The sequence below is a fragment of the Parus major genome, chromosome 7 (assembly GCF_001522545.3).
Source record: "Parus major isolate Abel chromosome 7, Parus_major1.1, whole genome shotgun sequence".
Classification (NCBI taxonomy): domain Eukaryota; kingdom Metazoa; phylum Chordata; class Aves; order Passeriformes; family Paridae; genus Parus; species Parus major.
In genome coordinates, this window is record NC_031776.1 from 18,405,954 (window position 1) to 18,426,703 (window position 20,750).

The 20,750-nt window shown below is 36.5% G+C and overlaps 1 protein-coding gene across 2 annotated transcripts in view; it reads right to left on the reverse strand.

Annotated features, from left to right (window-relative positions):
- Positions 1-16,486, reverse strand: part of LOC107207541 (collagen alpha-1(XXVIII) chain-like) — a 34,050-nt gene extending 17,564 nt beyond the window's left edge. The window contains exons 1-18 of one of the 2 annotated variants that reach the window (XM_019007493.2): positions 16,336-16,486; positions 15,239-15,409; positions 13,902-14,470; positions 12,227-12,247; positions 10,685-10,744; positions 9,478-9,531; positions 9,356-9,400; positions 8,527-8,553; positions 8,209-8,253; positions 7,533-7,577; positions 6,875-6,928; positions 6,055-6,123; positions 5,321-5,389; positions 3,461-3,529; positions 2,022-2,090; positions 1,519-1,587; positions 1,365-1,433; positions 141-209 (exon numbers count right to left, since the gene is read on the reverse strand). In XM_019007493.2, the coding sequence (XP_018863038.1) occupies positions 141-209; positions 1,365-1,433; positions 1,519-1,587; positions 2,022-2,090; positions 3,461-3,529; positions 5,321-5,389; positions 6,055-6,123; positions 6,875-6,928; positions 7,533-7,577; positions 8,209-8,253; positions 8,527-8,553; positions 9,356-9,400; positions 9,478-9,531; positions 10,685-10,744; positions 12,227-12,247; positions 13,902-14,470; positions 15,239-15,398 (1,563 nt within the window). In that variant the 5' untranslated portion in view covers positions 15,399-15,409; positions 16,336-16,486. The remainder of the gene's footprint in view (positions 1-140; positions 210-1,364; positions 1,434-1,518; positions 1,588-2,021; positions 2,091-3,460; positions 3,530-5,320; positions 5,390-6,054; positions 6,124-6,874; positions 6,929-7,532; positions 7,578-8,208; positions 8,254-8,526; positions 8,554-9,355; positions 9,401-9,477; positions 9,532-10,684; positions 10,745-12,226; positions 12,248-13,901; positions 14,471-15,238; positions 15,410-16,335) is intronic. The other variant, XM_015634841.3, reaches the window with a different exon arrangement.
- Positions 16,487-20,750: the final 4,264 nt, after the last annotated feature.

The window sequence follows — 20,750 nt, forward strand, 5'->3', positions numbered from 1 at the left end:
ATAAGTCTTATCACATTTTTACAGAACAGATTTTATTTCTAAACCTGTTTTTATGTGGCTTCAGAAAGGATACTCAGGAAATATAAATTTATAATCCAAATGAATAAATAGATTAAATAATTCCTCTGTTAACAATGTACCTTAGAACCAGGTTCTCCAATACCTCTTTCTCCTGGCACTCCAGTCTCTCCTGGCAAGCCTTGTTCACCCTTAAGCAGATAATAGATTTTAACAGCATTATCATGAAAAATATAAAAGCATATGCTTCATTGCTTAAATTTTAAGAAAGATTAGCATGATATTGCCTATAGAAAGATGTGTTAAACACTTGGTCACAAAGATTGGGAATTTGCCACGTGTTTTGAGCTGTCATCAAAGAGCTGTTGGTGGAAATTATTACGGCTATAAATCTATACTTGTATGTCCCTGGGAATCATTCCTGCCAAAGAGCTGAGATTTCAGGAGCATATATGACATTCTCAGACAATTAATTAAATTTTTTACTTTTTAGCAGTGATAAACATATCCCTGCACAATCATTCAAAATGTAAAAGGTGATACTTAATGCTGCAAAATTCTTTACTTGTCATGGACACTTGACCCACTTACACCTCTAGTTCCTTTATACCATGCTTTGACAGCCTTCAGTCATTCAGAACTTTGTCTCATCTTTCAGGAAATCTCTATTCCAAACACCTCTAGGGTGATGTCTTTCATTAAAAGTGTTTTGCGAATCAGTTAAGCCTAAATTATTCTGACAGTTTTTCTTCAGAAAAAATAGTCTTCCTTACACCTTGGACCATTTTAGTGTCTAGATACATTAGATACACAAATTCAGGTGAGACAATAGGTAGCAGAAGTTGCAAGGAAGGCAATCACTAATGTATCTGTGTATATATTTTTCTGGAATGGAAACATACAGTGAGAATAAAAGATGATATGGAAATTGGGATGGTCCTCTCTTTTAAGTGCAACTAGATTTTGTAACAGGTTTACTGCATCTCCACATGATATGTAGAAAGTACAAGCTCAAGGCAGACAGCTCTCTCAGTGGAACTGTACGAAGCAAAGTGCAGCTCATTGTTTGGTATGTGGTACCTGAAATCTTCTGTGTGAGTCAAGCAAAAACCTAAATAAATACCCATGGCATTATTTTACCAAGGTTTTTGGCTGGAGTGGGATCTGATGTATAGTTTATAATATCAATAAAGAAAACATTTTCCTTCAACTACGTCAATATTTAGATTGGTGTTCAGCAATCCTATTTAATGTGGATAAGTATAGATAGAAACAGACCATTTCTTGATCATGAAACATAATGGTAAAAACAGCACAGTAGCTTTTACTTCAGAAAATTCCCTGACCTTTGGTCCAGGTATCCCCTGTCCTGGTAGCCCTCTAGAGCCAGGTGGTCCTTTTGGGCCTTCCACTCCCTGAGAAGAGTAGTTAAGTAATTATTAAAAATAAAATAGTCTCTGTTACTATACACTGAAATGTGAGGTGAGGGGAAAATAGTACCTTTTCTCCTTGAATTCCAATTCCAGGTAATCCAATGGATCCTGGTAAACCAGGAGGACCACACTCACCCTGGCAAACAAAGTTCCTTAGATAGGTGAAGATGCAGAAATAATCTGGGACATCTCCCATGGTAGTCAGTACATGTTGACTTAACTTCTCTTGAAGTCAGTAAAGCTGGGAATCTGACCTTTTATCTTTCACATGTGCATTTATTCCCCATTGGTTCAGTTGCAAACAACTTCTAGTGTCTTTTTCCCTTTCTAAACCTTAACTTTCACCAAGAATCAGATGTTTTTTTCTAACATCTCCTATTTTAATATGAGGAGATATTGAAATGGGTTGGGAGAATCTATTGGGCATAAATCTCAAGTAAATGCCACATTATCCAGTGTTTTTTATGGGTTTCTTTCCTCATTGTACCTTCTCTAGCGAGTATCAACCCTGTATTCCCTGTATTAGATTTATTTGCACTCCATTAATCCCCTGGTGTATTTATTGCTTACCTTTTCACCTTTTATGCTGATGCCTGGAAGTCCACGAGGGCCTTTTTGTCCATCAAAGCCACGGTCTCCCTGCATGAAAAAATACTAAGTTGTTAACTGTGGAGACACACAGCTGTTCTCTGAAGTAACTAGAGACAGTGTTTGCTCTGTCATCATGAAAACCAGAATGAAAAGAACCAGAAAACTGCACCTGGATCTGTGTTCCAGGACACCAAAGAGATGGTCTTTTCAAAAGAGTTTGCCCTGCAATTTGAGGTTGCTGATGAAAGAGCTGAACAAGCTTCTTTTTTATCTTTCTGCCTACCTCAATTACTTTAGGTCCTGTTCTGTGTCCTCTCAAATCACTGGCAAAAACCACAACTCTTAAATTTCTGCAGGGCTGAATATTGAGACTAACTGAAAACTGAATTCTGCTTATTTTTCTCATGGGTTAATCTCATTGAAGTGAGGTAATGAGGATCTGGCTCCCACTAAGCATTTGCCAGAATGAAGACTAGGTTGAGTGTATGGTTGTACATGTCACTGTCTTGATAAATGTTCATTTACAAAACAGTAGCCTTGGGGAAAGTGCCGGTTACTAATAAAGGTACAAATATTTTGCTTTCCTATACTTCTCTTGATAAAACATGTAGAGGCAGATATTAGCTTGTATAAATAGTCAAAAAATCACCTAAGACAGTAAAATTAATTAATTAATAAAAAAGATTGTGAAAGCATTTTTTATTGTTTTCTCAAGCTGAATTGGTGCTTGCATAAAAATAAGCAAACTATTTAGTTGCTCATTTAGTTCATGTACAAGCTGTGTCACTTTGTTACTGTAACCAAAGGTCAAAGTGACAACTCAGCCTACGAACTGGTTTCCAGTGGGCAGCAAAAGAATCTTCCATTAAATCCATCCATGTGGTACAGCTACCACTGTCATTACTTTCACTGGATCTGCAAATTAGTAACAGCACCTTTTTTCCCCCACAAACTGAATTCAGTCTTCTGCTAAAATGCACATGCCAGTGGCTGAGGTATGTAAGAAGCTTAGAAGCCTGTCTTTATACCGACAGCTAAGATCTGTCTATATGAGGATTAAGAAAAAACCCAACAACAAAACGCTAATTTTTACACCTAGGAACATTTTAATGTTATTTTATTTAAAGTCAAATGCTTGAGGCTGTTTTAAAATTATGGAATTCATTCCAGGCTTAGATCCCACAAATCAAGCATCAGGTAAATTAAATATTGGCTTTACAGGCCCCAAAGGCTAGCTGTGCCTACAAGTCATGTTTGGACCAAGTAAATTTCATCAAATTATATTGGATTGCTTGATGGGAAATTTTAATATTAATTTACAAAGTACTTTCTCAGATTCCTGTGTCTTTTATGGACTTGTTTTGGCATGCACTCATTTAATGGTGCTGCTCTGGTCTTAGAGCCTTTGACTGCTGTACCTTTGCTCCTGGAAGCCCCTCTCCTGGTAAACCTCTTTCTCCTTGAACACCTTGAGGTCCTTGAGGCCCCTGTTAACAACATAAGTTTAAAATGACTAGAATATGTATTAATCACTCAAATAAACAGCTGAGTGCTCTATATCATTCTTATAAGCATGTCTTCAATTGTTGTTGTAGTTATACTCAGTTATAAATACAACAGTAGCACAACATTCCCCGTGAATAAGTGATGAGCATTCTGGCCTATAACAGTAACAATACCTTTCAGGTTACTAAGAAACAACAGATTATATAGATGAAATTCCTATTCCTTACATTTTAGAAATTTTCACTCCCTAAATTTCCATTTTACAAATTCTTGCTAATCCTTATTAATGTATCAATATAATCACAAGAGACAGAACGAGATTAAAGCCCATGTAGAGTAATGCTGAAAGAGACATAGCTGTAGAGAGATGTGACTGTAATTGGCAAAGAGAGCAATTGCATGCCCTTCTCTTTTTGAAAGCTGATCAGATACAAGTACAAAGGGCAAATAACAAAAAATTGCATGTCCAACACCTGTGCATATTGAGCCTGCCTCACAGTGTTTTCTCTGCTTTTTGAGGTTTTATTCTCTGATTTATTGCTTGAGGTTACACATACATCACAGAATGCTGGTAGATTTGTCTCCACATAGCCTAAATATGCTTCTCCTTCTGCACAGAGCTTTAGAGTCATTCCTGAGGTAAAAACATTTGTACTCTATTAAGCCATTAAAAGGAACTTCTTTTGAAGCAAATAAACTTTAAAATAAATAAAAGAAACATTTTTAGGTTTTTGGTGGGTTTTTTTGTTTGTTTGGTTTTGGTTTTTTTTTAAAATCAGAATCTCTTGTTATAGCAGTACTTTTGTGGCTAGGAAGGATTCACATCACAGGCACCTCTTCCCCCACGGAGTGGGTATTTGCTCTATGGTGTTATTGAAGAGACTCTGCAAGCATTACTACCCCACTTGGACTGACTGTCACCACCAGCCTTATTTGTAATTCTCTTCTCCTTGGGCTCTTCAGCAAGAGCTCACTGCTCTCCAGTAGTGTATTTTCAAGCAGGTTTGAAATCAGTTCACCTACCAAACAATAATTTTCTTTTTCATGGGAGCACCTCTTATGAAAACTTTATTCCAAATTTTGCCTTGTTAATGGTGGAAAGGTACTTGTGAAAAATCTGAACAAAATTGTCTTGTGGTTCCACTAGAAATCTTTCATACAGGTGAAGAGAAATGAATTTAAGTCTGCTGTATTAAAAATAGCTCAGTAGAAGGTGCTGCCTGAAATTTAGAAAAAAGGACCATAAAATCGACATGCTGGTTTTCCAAATTACAACAAATTACCACAAATTACCACGAATTACCACAGAGAGATTGAGTTTACAACTGCCAGGAAGAGGAAGGGAAAGAAGGAAGAGACTTCAGAGCCAAACCTACTACAAATTCTGAAAGTCTTCTCCTCAAAGCCATGCTGATGTTAATGTTCTAGTGGTACTGAAAAGCAGTCAAGTTTAAAGTTATCACATAGGGATTTGACAGATAGATTAAATCTATCAGGGAACAGATTAATTTATATATTTGTGTGTTTTTGCATCAGATCTTATATTTTCATACCTGTTTTGGAGATATAACTATTAGAAAAGTTAAAAAATTAGAACCATTTCCAGTTAATTGAGGGAAATGAGAGCCAGACAATGTAATATGTATAAGAATGAGAAATAGTAGAAGAAAGAAAAGAGATGGTATAATTTAGCACACATTTTTATGGGGAAGCATGGAGAATTTTTGCTTTCCATCCCGCTTTCCTCTCATCAAATAAAAGAATAGACGTACCATAAATCCCGGCTCACCAACTCCAGGTGGGCCAACAGGGCCTGGTCTTCCTGTCAAACCAGTGTCACCCTTCAAAGAAAGATGTACTTTGAATATGCCTGATTTAGGTATTTTTATGTGTGCAGCATATAACAACTCATCAGGCATTCTGTGCTTGAAATATTAAATCTAGGAGAATACAGGAAGGCAGAGAAAATCTGAGTGTCCTCAGAGTCATATACCATGCAAGGCCCGACAGGCATTGAACTGGTGCAGTTTAACAGCTTTAGGGGACAGCCTCAATTCTCCATTTGAGAGAAGACAATTTTGAGTCTAAAAGATTAATTATTCCCTTCATACACCCACTCATGAATCACTTACTGTCCTTTCCCAAGAGGTCAGTATTTCTATCATAGAGTTTCTGTTCTCTTTTTGCCAGTCATCTAAACCAACAAGTATGTTTTGCACAGATTAATTTCTGTTTAAGACTATGCATGTGTTTTAACCTACTTCTTGGGTAGAGGTTATGTCAAGCATAACTACTGTAAAAAAATCCTTTAAAGTATATACTTAAAATATACTTTTTGTTTGCAACTGTTTGCAAACAGTTTTGATAGCATACAAAATACTTTTCCAGTGCCACAAAATCAGCATTTACGGTCTTGAATTTTCTTGTGAATCAGCAAGACTATTAGCTCAGCTGTCTTGGTCCTTATCCTACAATACATGCAATACAGAGGATGAGGTTGTTGTACCTTTGGGCCTGGCAGTCCTATTCCAGTCTCTCCAGGCAAGCCAGGTGGTCCAGGGAGACCTCTTTCACCCTTTCAAAGAATGAAAAGGAAACAACTTTGCTTATAAATTAGTGTCTAGGAAAATCATTTTAACTCACAATGTAGGTTAATTTTTAATCTTGAATTTCAGGCCATTGGAATTGTCTTACTCAGTACTTCATCTGTTCGTCCTTTCAATGCTTCAAAATTCCCTTGTAATAATTTATCATGTACAAAGATAAGATATTAAGCAAAAGGAAAAATGTTTCATATCATGTACATTTTGACACTCAGCTGTTCTGCGTGTTACTGTTAGCCAGCAGGTGCAAAGAAAATATCAAGACAGATAACAAATAATGTCCCTTATACACTTACTTACAAGGTTTTCTTTATGACAATACTATTTTCAAACTATAGAATTCTTCTTGAGAATGTTCAGTTTCAAGAAAAGACTTGATCTGAGATGCCAAACTGAATTCCTGTTCGGCACTTAGGGAAAAAAGTGTTTTAAATTGAGAACTGAAGAAATGGAATGGTAAGTAGTATTCTGTTACTCTACCATCTTTTAACTGTTCATTAATAAAGATGGGAGTGTGATTTAGACCTGATTTTGATGCAAAGAACAAAGTAATACCTTGCTTAAGAACATTGTAGAGTACAAAACATACACAATTTGTTATCTCAGGTTAAATTGCATCCATTACAAGAAGGGTATAGAATAAAAGGATAAAACCATAATTATTGTGAAGCTATATTAATACCTTTTAACATTAATAAAGAGAAGAAATAAAGCAGTTCTTGCCTTTGATCCTTGCAGGCCTTCAGGCCCTTGATCTCCAGACTGTCCTTGCAAACCCTATTAAAAGAGGAGTTGTTTCAATGAGTTTTTTCAAGCTTTCGTAAAAATGTCAGCTTGAAAAAAAATCTATTATTTGCTGAAGTCTGTATGAAAATAGGAGCTTTAAATAAATCAAAACTGAAGCTTTGCTTTGTGATGCATGTATATATTCAGTTGGAGCTGGTTCTGGTGTTCAGGGAGAGAATTTGGCTCTCCCTTTTTTTGAATACAATTAAAGGCAATCTACAGTCAAGAGCTACTGAAATATCTATGATGGGCTAAGCTTCTTGGCCATCAGTCTGAGAATACTGGAATGACAAGAGACTAAAGAGTTTCCATGTATTTCTTGAGGGAATGAAATAGTTAAGACACTGAAAGAGAAATGAGTGATTTTGGTTTTTATGGCACTGTATTTGCTGTGGTCTTTGAGACTGAATGAATTATAAGGATGATTTAGATTGCTTCTCCAAATTCTTATTAATTTTGGGTTTGGGTGCCTTGAACACAGCAACTCATATATTCCATGTCAGTAGGGGTATGATACTATTTCAGATCTCTGGATCCCAGGGAACCAGATATTGTTGTTTTCATAGTTGTTTTTTTTTTTTTTTTTTTCTTTTACCTGTATCCCTCTTATTCCTCTGGGACCTGCTGGACCTTCAGGGCCCTGAAAGATAAGTGAAAAAAAGGATATATTTCTGTATATTTAGATTTTATCAAAACCACTTTTAGGTAACGTTTTACTAAGGTGTCTTATTTAGATATCTTTAAAATAAAAACCAAATTTAAGAAAAGCTCAGCAGCCACAAAGTATTAAATAAATATTTTTAGGTTGACTGGTAATCAAAATACAGTGTAATGATGAACAGAGTTCATTGTCAAGGACCAGTAATCCAGGATTAAACTCTGTTTGCTCTGTTTGAAATATTTACAGCAATTATGCACTAAATCTTAAAGACTGGAGTTAGAAACCTTGTTTTCATTTTTATGTCTCATTCCATTGGCTTATTATTTCAATACTTCTGCCTTTGTTAAAGTAGAGTTTTACCATTGTTTTGAACAGGCTCAACCTTGGGCCACAAGAGGAATTATATAAAAATGTACAAAGAGCTCAGGAAGTTAGTAAAAATGGTGTTCTTGCTCACTACATATTTCAAAGCTGTCAGCTGTCAATTCCCCTCAGCCTTAGGACTAATATATGCCTTAAATCTATCATTGAGGTTGTTATTAAGGGAATTGTATCTTTTTTTTTGTGGGTTAACTGTGTTTCTTGGAAACATAACTTTCTAGCTACTTACTCTGTCTCCTTTTATTCCTGGGATTCCACATTCACCTCTTTCACCCTGGAAAGGAATAGGAATAAATGTTTATGAGCTATATTGGAATATCATCATTATTCTCTAGATGCTTTAGTTGAAAACCTGAATATTATATTATTCAGGACACAGCAATAGTGCTGCAAGTTCATTGAGGAACAGTTACATTTTCTATTACAGCTTGTGAAGCAGCTTCTAAGATGATGTTATTGTTCCTTACTAGTACTTAAAAGAAATACAGCACTATATATAATAAATAACAAGAAAGATGTAGGCATCAATTCTGACTAAAAGAAGTACCTTCTCTCCTTTATATCCAGATTTCCCCTGGGAAAACAAAAAAGCAAAGCAGGTTGACAATATATAACCCAAAATTAGGAACATGAGTATTGGCTTACTTAATATTCTACTCTCTTCAGAAAAATAACATTTCAACTAGAAAACTGATAAATATGGCAATATGATTTGAAGTACTGTGCCTTTTAGTCACTGCAGATGCTGTTGTATGCATAAAAAAATTGTATGAACGTATAATTTTAGACTGGGATTCTGGTGATGTAAAAGCAGATCAAGTAGAGTTCGTATTTCCATCTTAGTGAAAAACATGCTAATATAAGAAAACAAGAAAAAGTCACTAATTAAAAAGGATGTATTGAATAAATAAGAAAGCAGAAAGTAAAGGGATTCATATATGAATGAATTCAGAATTACGCACTAAGAGACTGGTTGTATACTTACTTCCTATAGGTATGTCATTCAAAATTTTCACTGCTAATATACACTGGGTCCTTTATTTGTCAAATTTAAATAAACCCAGAATGATGCAGGCAGAGTGTCAATTTATGTAATGTTCTTAGATTATCATATCAGAGCATTTCAATGTTTTGGAGGTACTGTGTATTATTGGAGAGTATTTTCTAGATCACACATATAAGAAGGAATTATTCCTTTTCTTTAAACAATTAGAATGTTTTCAGTTCTTCTAACATTAATGAATCATTAGATAGTAAACCAGAATTGAAATTTGCTCTTATAACAATGGAAAAAAAAAAAAAAAAAGGTGGTATTTCACCTTAAAGGAACACTGCTCTGGAACACTGGAGAAGAAAGGGAAAAAAAAATTTTTTACCTCTGTTCCATCTCGTCCTGGGATTCCATTAAGACCTGGGTCTCCCTATGAATAATTCAACATCAATATCAGTGAGATAAGGACAAGACAGATCTTTCTCTTAAATCTAAAAAACCAATCACCTTTGCTCCTTTCAGGCCTGGAGCTCCATCATCCCCAGTGCGACCCTTTTTACCCTGGAAACAACAAAATACAATTCTTATGATATATGCTAGTAAAAAAAATTTTGTTTTACCATATATACGCTATTTTTCTCAAACTTAAAATATTTGCTTCCTATAGATTTATTTCTCAAAATCTCTGCATTTACCATAACATTGAAATTGAGTATCTGGGAACAGCAGGACCAACTCAAGAGGCAGTCATTTTCCTCGTTTGTCTTTGTTATGAACAAGACTGTTCAGTTTTCTCTGAAGGAAAGAGGTGATCAGCTGGTTTTGTAACTACACAGTTTGCTAAGTGGATATTTTGTTTTCTTCTCAACTCTTTGGGGTGTATGCTTCTGTGTAAGCAGTACCTGCACTTTCCATGTAAAGACAGCAAATATAACCCAAACAAAACTACTGTTTGCACACACTAGAGGGTACATTTTCGATTAAAGTGCATTGTATTGTGCTGCATAAACCCAGGCTGTCCTTCTGTTTGTGTATGTATAAGATATTCAGGTCAAAAGGATGAGGATGGGCAAATCTAGGGTTCTCTTTCAAACTCTTGACACTATCCCTTCACCTTCAGCGAGGGCTATAGTGCTTTGGTTCAATGTCAGGAATATAATATCAGATCATTCAGTTCTTTTTGAAATGTAAGCCCTGCAGTTTAGAACACCAAGCCTTGTATGAAGCAACCCCCTAGATTTGCTAAGGGGTTCTATTTGTAAGACTATTCTGAAAGAAGTCCAGTCCACTTTATTCCTGTCTCAGTTGTTCCTAATGCTTCAGTATTTTGCTCTCTCTCTTGCTTTCAAAGATCTTTTTAGATATCAATGTTTGATTTGAGGCTAGTTACATCCAGCTGGTCTTGTCTGATTGCAACAGGAATGGTGTTCCTTCCTGCCTTTCATCCTGCTAAAAGGAGAACCCCACCACACTGTTCTTCCTTCTGTCTGTTCCCACACAGAGGGAGCGTCTCATGGCATTCTCAGGTCTCTCTGGGCACTTCCTGCTGGTGTGGCATCTTCATGCAATCTATCTATGGAGAAGTATGTATTGACCCTTGAACTTTCGTTGTCTCAGGATTTGGGTTCAAATAATTTCTTATAAAATTTTCAACAATGAATTGCATTTTAATTTATACTGTGTATCAGTTATTTGAGAAATGACATCTACTTACAGCAGGACCAGGAAGGCCTCTTTCTCCCTTCTTACAGTTACATATGCCAACCTGGGGACACTTGAATGAAAATAGTACAAATCAGCACATTTTAATGGAAGAGAGAGCAAACACACAGGTATTTCCTTTAAGTTACTGTATAGCTAGTTTAAGTGCACCTGTAAAGACCAGAAATTATATTTACATGTTTTACAGAAATCTTTTAGCTATCAGTTTACCACTCATCTAGAATGGGGCTTCCTACACTCCATCCAAAATTTTGTATCATTCCTACTCCTGAAATTTCAATCATCTTGATAATGGCTTTACCTCTAAACTCTCCACAAGGTCAGTTTATGGGGATGCTGTGTCTGTTTTGTTTTCATTGCTAGGCACTATGGAGATAGCCAAGAAGATGAAGTAAAAAAGCATCTTACATCCCTTTACTTAATTCCATTGTATGCAGGTTAGTTCATAGTTTAGCTCTAGGTTGATCTATAAACAGGATATGTATGGATATATACTTTCATTTAGTTAATGCAGTTCATTATAACACTTGATAATCTTTATTTCTCTTCTGTCATCTCTACCATTGGGTGTTGCAGTCAAACATCATTATGGTATGTATATATCTTATTTTTAAGATCTTTTTGAAACTTTAAGATCATTACATAAATACAGTTATCACAGATAGTGGAGTTATTTTTGAAGGAGGGATAAAAATGTAATTTTTATTTTTGGTTTAGTTATTTGTTAAACCTCTGCTCATATTGACGGGTTTAAATATCATTCTTATCTGAATATGCAAATTAGTGACAATGTTTTCCAAGGCTAACATTTGAGTGTCTTACTACTTCTATGTTGATGGAGAAAAATCAACATGTCAGTGGAAATGAGTGAAAAATGAAAGGTTTCAAAGTTTTGTGAACACTCATACTATAAGCTTGAGCTGCTTAGAAGAATATTTTTTGTCTGAGATAAGTGTGCCTTAAATTGCACTCACGTCTTCAAAAGGAAAACTAACTTTATTCCCCACAAAATTCCAGCCAGGCCTATCAATGCCTACAGTCAGGGTGACACAGCATGGACAAACTGGAAGAACACAGCGGTGGAGCTTTGAGATCTTTCCCTTTTTAAAACCCTCTCACAGAGGAAGAGGATTATGGGATAGAACTGCCCTGTTCTACTCTGTGTCATGTTTTCTTTTTCACTGAGTCTGTAAGAGAGCATGTCAAGATGTATCAACGAATTCTTGCTTGCCTGAATGTTCACACATCGTTTCTTTTTCTTTGAAAATACTTTAGGTTAGCAAATTACATTAGTAATTGGTAAATTAATAAATTAGTAATTACTAAATACATTAGTAAATTACATTAGGATAGCAAATTAAAGCTCTGTCCTGCAAATTCAGAAACATATTTAAGTTGAAAACAATCTCATTAGACTCAGCATTTAACCAGCTTCCTGAGCTATCAGTTTTCCTGAATTATGTTTCTATATAATTGTAAGTATCTATATTAAGCAGTAGGTCTACGTAGGAAAAAAAATACTTAAAATATTTACCTCTTCCTCAGACAGATCTTTCTGTAAAAGACAGATATTGAAAACAACATTAGAAACTTAGTCTTAATCCAGCTCTACAGAAAAGACACTGCAAGATGTGAAAATAAGTAGATTCAACAACCAGCTGATTAAATTATAAAATTAATATATTGGCTAACATTAATTAAACTTTAATTTCTGAGAAACATTCTAGCAATCTCTCCATTCTAAAAAAATAATTTAAATATTTTCAATTCTTATTATAAATTGTTGACTGATATCACTGACTCTCCTTATCCAGCTATAATTTGCTAAAATTACAATGGTAAACAGGTTAGCTAGATATATGGGAAACTGCACAAACTGCACACAAACTGCATTGTTTACAAACTGCTGAATAGCAGCAACTGTTTAGTAAGAGTGAAGGATAAATGTTCTATACTTGAAAAATCAGAAGCTCTCCTATTCCTACCGTAAAGCACACACAAAATGAGAACAGGGAGAACACCCTAGAAAGTATTTGATAATGATCACATTAAGTTATCATCATTAATTTAGCTGTTATTTTTTAGAAGATCTCTGGAGCTGAGACACCCACCATACAATGCACTCCTCCCACTTTCCACAACTAATGAAGTCCTCTTGAGAGGACACAAACATGTTGATAAGCAGCAGTGCAACACAGATCTCTAAAATTCTCATGTATGCACGTATAGTTATGACAAAGCCATCACTGAAACCAAAGAGCAGCCATGTTATTGAAAGAAGGCACCTGAGGAACCCTGCCTGTTTAGAAGAGGTAAAATAAAGTGTGTTTTGTTACTTGAGAGGTGATTACTGTGACACAGGAAGCAGGGATAGTACCAGAGAATATGGGAAGGGTGTTCTTCAGGGAAACCAATGCAAAGTAGCATGCTGTCAAAGTGAAGGACAGGAAGACAGGAGAGCCAACATAGGCACATGTTCTAAGCCTGTGTGAGATCACTTTGGTGTCCATTTGATTGCAGAAGTCTCCTGGCTGTTATTTATAATTCTAGTTTATATCTCTGTGCATGCTCAGATAGGGACTCCATCCACAGCTTGTGTCATCAGGTTTATAGGCTAGGGTATGGCTTCATACTTGGCAGGGAATGTTTTTATATATGAAGTTTAAATAGAGAAGAAAGGCATCCAAACAAAGCTTCAATTTATATATCACCTTTTGATTAGGTGGTAGATTTTCCATGGAAATTTAAAGATGTCTATCACCAAGCTCAGATTTTATATAAATTGAGCTATCTCCATGGTCTGCAAATTTATTTTCACTTCTACAAGAGCTGCATCTTTTTCTGACACAAAAGGCAACTTCAATTTTCTACTTGCTACAGAAAAAAGCACTAGGATGTAGAAAAAGATTGGATTTTTTTAAGGAAAGAGATTTGAAATACCTTTCTTAGGAGGAAAATATAAAAATAATGTTTAGATCTAATTCAGTTTGCAGTGTTAAATATTTTTGATGACAAGATCTAAATGGTGGGAAAAGAAAGGAAACCTGCATTTTGGCACAGTGATCTGATTAATAATTGGGCTACTTTTACATGTAAAATGTGTAAATTTCTTCAATGGTATATTGAAAAAATGTATTTTCAAAATATTGGAAATCAGACAAGATTTATATATGTTCCTAACACTATTTCAAATTCTTTCTCATACATACCATTTCTTTGAGAACCTTCTCCACAGTTTCTTTCTCCTGGAGGTTGAAAACGAACCTGGATGCTGGGACACTGGCCAGGAGCCGGAGCTTGGCAGCATTGCTAACCTCCTCAGCCACTCTGGTCATTCCCATTGTGAAAAATATAATTCCTTGGTGTTTGGCATCAGCTGTAGCTGCAAAAATATCTGGGTTTCTTGGATGATCCACTCCATCAGTGAAAAGTATGGCTACTTTTACACTACCCAAAGTGCCTTCAGTCATGTAGAGTTGGGTAAGATTAGTTATAGCGTAAGTTGTGTAGGTGCCATGACCTATGTGGGTGATGGGAGCAATGTGGGATTTGAATGCTTCAGGACCTTTCCAGTCATGGAAAGTTTGCTCTATGAAAACAGTGCTGCTGTACTGAAGTAAGGCCATCCTCCAGCGAAGGGTACGTCCAGAACTAAGCTGCAGACTTTTCATTCTGTCTACTGTTTGCAGTACAAATTTTTTCTGTTGTTCATGATTATAGTCCTTAGCACTTTCGGAGCTGTCCAGTAAAAAAGCAATTTCCAGAATGCAATCTTCATCTAGAATAAATAGGTATGTAGGTGAGTGGAGTGACTTCATATTAAATGTCATTCTACCCTTACATGTATTTTAAGATTCAAGAGTGGGATTGGAATTATGCAAACTTTTGATGACATCTGTATTCACAGATGTGAGCCCTTTATAGAAGATAGAACTGATACAGGCTGAGGAATTTGCTCTGGAACAGATGTCCCAAGGAATAAAAAACTGAAGGTGTGTTGATGTCATGTAAAATGAAATAAGAAATATTGCAGTGTTTTTTAAAATTTCATTCTGTCATCTTGCCTGGTATTTCACTGTATAGGCTACTAGCATAGGTGGAAGACATGTACAAGAAAATGAGGCTTACTGAACAAGACACTGGAATGTGATTTGACAGAGCTGGATTTTGTCTCTAGTACTAACGCTCACATCCAGTGACAAAAATTTCCAAAAGCAGGATCTGTATAGTATTGATTTTCTGAACTATTGATGACATTACTTCTATGAAAATATAGTTATATGGGCTATTATTCTTGTGACAGTAATAGGCTCTCAGCCACATCATAACAAAATACAAATGCTATCTCCTTTTCTGAAATACATAAAAAGGGAAGGAAAAGATGGGAGTGAAAAGATAAGAGTGCAAAAATAAGACATGTGCAAATGTAGGATGAGGCAAACCTGGCCGATTGTAACATCTTAGAAGGCAAATTAACCATACAGTCCAGAATCCATATAAATAAGGTTGTTTAAAATCACACCTGTTTTAAAATCACAATATTCACCTTGATCACTTGGGCTGGGATATTTTTCTACAATATTTGACAGAATATGTTTAGATTTTGATCTTCTCAATCCATATATCTTCTCTTCCCTGAGATTTTCTGCTAAAAACTCATGCTGTTCAAATATCCACAAAAGCCACCAGAATCTGAGGAAGATCATTTGTTTGTTTCCTAAACAGAAATACAGAAGCACAGCAGTACAAGGGCGATGAAACATTATTCAATTTTGCTTCAATAGGTTGATTAGCAGTCTTGCATTTTAAACTGTCTTCCCTAAAAACAAACTGATTTTGCTTTCTTCAGGTAAAATATTTTAAGAAACACATAAGAAATAATAAACAGAGACATACTAGAATAATTTTCAAGCATAGTGCATATTGTTCTAGCATGAGACTGGAGACAGACTTTTACAAACAAACTTCAGTTCTCTCTCACTGCCTGGTATTGTTTATACAGCCAGTAGTCCTCCAAATCCTTAGCAGTGGCTGTACCTGTGTGGATGCCACAAGTGTAATTCACAGAGGTGTTTTTTTCTAAACCTGCTTGTTCCAGAGCTGACATAGAGAGAAGGAGGTACCAAGGCAAACCTTAGTTTTCCCCTGTTCTCTTTACTTAAGAACTGATCGTTGTGCACATTTTCCCTGCTGTCCCAGTCCCCAGGCCCCAACAATCCCATGGAGGAACAATCGTGGCCTGAGGGTGCTGTCAAGACATGAATGTACCTGCTGTGCAATCCTGGGGATGTGGGCCCAGAGTGCTGAGCCTAAGCTCAACAGCTACCTGCTGGTAGGACTTTTCCCTTCTGAAGTGATTACAACTGTTGGTCCTGACCTCACAGGCTGCTCAGGGTCTGATAAATCATTCCTGCTGCACTTTGGTTTCATTGCCATCTCCCTCCAAACCCTCTCAGGTAGCTACAGTGCATACCCAAAGGGCAGTTTGGTGGCAAGAATGAACCTCCCAGGACTGAGCATAAGTGATCTGACTCACAAAATGCCCTAATACAGCCTTGTCTGCAGTATTTCTGGGTTTCTGATAGCTTAGGGTGGGAATTCCTGTGCCTACAGACACAGACATAGAGGGCAGGGGTTCCTTACCTCAAAGTTCCTAAGCAAAAGGCGGTGTAGAGATGCAGGACGCTTCTCTGAGCTCACTGGCAGCTGCGTTGCCCTCCCTGTGATGGGTGCTCTGTGAGGAAAGGAGGGAGAAGCCAGGCGGCAAGATCCTGTGACAATCGGTGTCATACGGCAGGAGGAGCCAGCAGAAAGGAGAAACTCGAAGAACAGCAATCCTGGCTCCCCCTCCTCCACACCCACCCGCTCCTCTGCTCCCCCCAAGGCTATGCATATGCATTCTAGGTTTAGCCCCCACACCCGTTGACACACGAAAATCCTCATTCGTAACTTGGACATGAATGGAAGAGGTCTGTTCTTACCCCAACATACTTCACTACACTCCAGCCCAGTTGTGTTCACTCTCTTCCCCCATCATTACTACACACACTTTACCCTCATACTTTTGCCTGTGTCTCACGCTTGACTAGGCAGCTTTTTGTAATGGACATCATGTTGTCAACATCATCTTAGCAGTTGATGCCTGTAGGATCCCTTTCAAGCCTAAAAGAATCTCCTCATAATGAGGGATTACCATTAACTACTGAACTAAAAAGATATTTACTGTCCCATGAACTTGGCCAACTGAAATTTCAGCTCCTGATGAAACTGTTCAGCATGAGGTGGTCGAAAAAGGCAGGTCAGTCTGAAAGCCAGTTTCAGTTTCTGCAGGTTTGTCTGCCACACTTCTCTTTTTAAACACTGTAATAGAGAACAATGACTGACCATTGTGTGATGCCTTCAAAATCTAAGCCGAGTGGCTAGGAATCCTGAAGGCTATCTTTTTTACCAGTGATTGCAACTTGTCACCTTATTCTTCAAAGAGCCTCAGAAAACTTTGCATTCCAAATTAACATATTAAACAAGTCGATTTTTTCTGCAGAAATGCTTTTTTTTTTTTACTGTGGACTTACCTTCTTCCACCAACAGGCACACAGAGGACTCAATGCTAACTGCTGTCTTCCTTTCCATATTGAGTGTCCACCAGCTCAGCCCACTTATCACAGGTACAGACAAGGCAGCTGAGGAGATTGTGGGGAAGGAATGCAGCTTTGGCTCCTGTTTAGGACAATGCAGTGAATGTTGAAGCCATTTGCTGAGGTTCTAACCCCATTTTCTCTTTTCCATATTTGCCGGTAATTAGTCCAAAATTGGTAAACTAGGATGGCTGAATGCAACTTTACATGTTGTATGGCTGCTTATCCTTACCAAAGCTGAAACTAACCCAGCTACAGCTATTTGTGCCACAATTACAGCTAAGAAAGAATCTTCTTTCAGGACTGTAAAGAATTGATGTTTATTTCTCTCCAGCCACTTTGATTTTTCTGTGCTTAGACTGTCATGTTCCGGTTTTGATTAAGGCAAGGAATGAAAAAGCAATATCTTCCAATTTAGGAATACAAATGATATGTTTTTTATCTGCAATAGGTATAATAAATCTCCCATAGCCCCTAAATCTTACTGAGAAGAAAGTCTAATTTTAGCAAAAAAAGCATGTTATTTATGATTGGGCTTGTATGCTTCCCATAAGCAAAACATTATCATTCTTTCATTTTCACTGCTAATTCCTACCTCAGAACATAGCTGGCAAATATTTTCTTAATTAAGTAACTGTTCTGCTTACATGTTTAGTAGCAAGTTCCTGGCTTCAGGCTATTTCCTTTTATTGGTGAATAATGTTTATCTTCAGGACAAATTTTTTCTATTTTTTTTCTTGGCCAGGTGCAACTTTAAAAGCTTAGTGAGGCTTCCACATTTTTATACCTGTTTGCATAGTATTTTTCTGTCTAGAATTCCAGCTATGTCACATAACACAGTACACTTCAAGACTTGCAGTCTTCTGAACTTGTGAAGTTCTCAATACTGCACCATTCTTATAGTGACAGCTTATCAAAACCTGAATGGTACCAATGTAAAATATGTATGCCCTTATACATCTGAGGTAACTCTTAAAAATAAAAATTAAGAGCAAGATTTCTTGCCTCATTTACCACAAGCTTTACTAAGTGCTTATTTAATATTTAAATTGCATTACACTGTATATATTTTAAAATAAAATAAATGCATTCAAAACTATGCTAAGGAACATTCATGCAGTCATTTAAGTGTTATAAATTTATTGCTGAAATTTAATTTCTTTTGTAAAGGAGTAAAAAAGTGTTGTATTTTTTCTTGAGTAATCTAGACATTGGATGCTTCAGCAGACAATTAATTGCATTTACATTCCACTCATATTTAAACATATTTAAGTATCTTTTACACCTCTGGGAGATGACACTACAGACTTCTGTACTTAGCTGACTATGTTGGGTGTGGCTATCTTACCTCATATCTGCTTCCAGGAGTCATTTCTGCAGGAGTCGAAGACTGACATGAATATAAGGCTATGTCATGATTGCACCAAGGGAAGCTGAGATCACAGATAGAGCTGCATATTCAGATCTCTGAATTTTTTCCATCACTGTTTGAAATCCAGGAGCTCTCAGCTGTCTGATCTCAGTATTTCAAATCTTTGAAATGATGTCTAATACTTTTTCTCAAAGAATAGAGGGGTATATTAGAGCTATTTAAAACCACATCTAAATAGGTTATACTCAATCAAAGGGAATTCTTTGTCATTTTAGAACCATGAAGAAAGGCATAATGAAAAAAGATCTGCAAGATCTTTTTGTGACTGTGTTTAAGCACTTGTAGGAAAGGGAAAAAAGTGATATTTATACCCCTTTGTTGGTGACATTATCATCACATAGGTGGTAACAGCTTCAGAGCTACATGAGTTTGCAAGGGCACTTTGAAGGGACACTGAATGAAGAAGTGGGGCTTAGATGCCACTTGCTGTGGTGTAGCACGACTTCTTGTGTCAGCAACAGCCCTCATTATTGCTTCCTAATGAGCAGAAGTAGCGGCAAGCCTGGCAGTTCCAAACTTCTTTCCCAGAGCTCTCTTCATCTGTCCCTCCCTTCTGTCTGTGAGTACCTCCTTTACACAGACTCTTGAGCCTGGTCTGGCTCAACTGTGATTCCTTCATCCACTATTTGACAAAATTCAATACATTATTGAGAAGTCTTGAGTAATTTCTCTTAAGGTAGGGTAACTGACATCTTCTAGCATATCATGTCACTAGAATGTGATAGAGTCCTGACTAAGCCTTCAGCTGTCCTACAAGCCTGCAACATCACTAGATATGAAGTAATCATGAGCCAGCATAGCTGGCAAAGTACCATCTGAGTATTTCCATATGCTAAAGGAATACAGAACCACTGAGAAGGCCAGTTTATGGGAACAGCATGAAGCAGACAGAATTTGGTTTTCCTCTGCTCTGATAGTAATTGTTTTGGTCCCAAGGAGCTTGACATGATGTTCCTGAAATACATTTTCATTTTTTTGCTACTTCAGTGTGAATTATTCACATATCAAGTCTGCTGTGAACTGTTAAAAATATGCACACTTGACACAAACTTCATGGCCTCAGGATAGTCTTGACCATTTAACCTGACTGCCTTATGGTGTAATGGTATTTCAAGAGTATTTATTTCATTATATTATACATGTCAGTACATGACCAAAGTGCCCAGAAGAAACAAAAGTCTACCTGACTTGAACTTGTAAAATAATGGAAGCACATCATTTGCAATATTTTGAATCCTGATACTAAAGAGCAATGTTATAAAGAATGTGACTCACAGTCCTGTAGTTGTATCACATATTCAAATTTTGGGAAAAACAGTTCAAAACTTCAAATTTGTGAAATAATTGAACAAGAAAATTTTTTAAAAAATCAGAAGGATTTACCAAGGATTGTATCTCAAGAAAGATAAAATAAAAACTTGTATTTCAACTTTTGACTACAGAATGCATTCTAGTGAATTTGACAGCTCAGGATTTAACTGAGCAGTCAGTTAAGCATGGTTAAGTCTTGACAAATTGACTGTTTGTCAAATTTGAGGCTACAGTTCAAATTTTTTTAAAATATGGACTTATGTTCTGCAACTTCACCTGGTTCTGTATGAAAAATGATCATCTAATGGTACAGCCTTATAAAATCAGTAATGAAATCTTAGTATATGAAGGTAGTTGCAGAACTATTGATTCCAGCAAAATCAGAATTTTGTCTTTCTTTTTGGTAGAAATCTTGAGCATGTGGCCTGAAAGAGCTGATCAAAGCAAATCAGGTGTTTTCCTTTGAACCCACTGACACAGGAATGCTGTAAGCAAAGGCTTTGATGGCAAAGACTTGCTCTTTGTATAGTTCCCAACATATTTTAATGATTCTTTGAGACTGGAGTAGTAAACATGTCTTTTTCTATTGCATCTGGTATGGACATGACTCTCCATTTTCCTCTTTTTTAATACTGCTCTTCTGGAATGTTTTTCAGGAGGTGTGGCAAGGAAGACTTTAA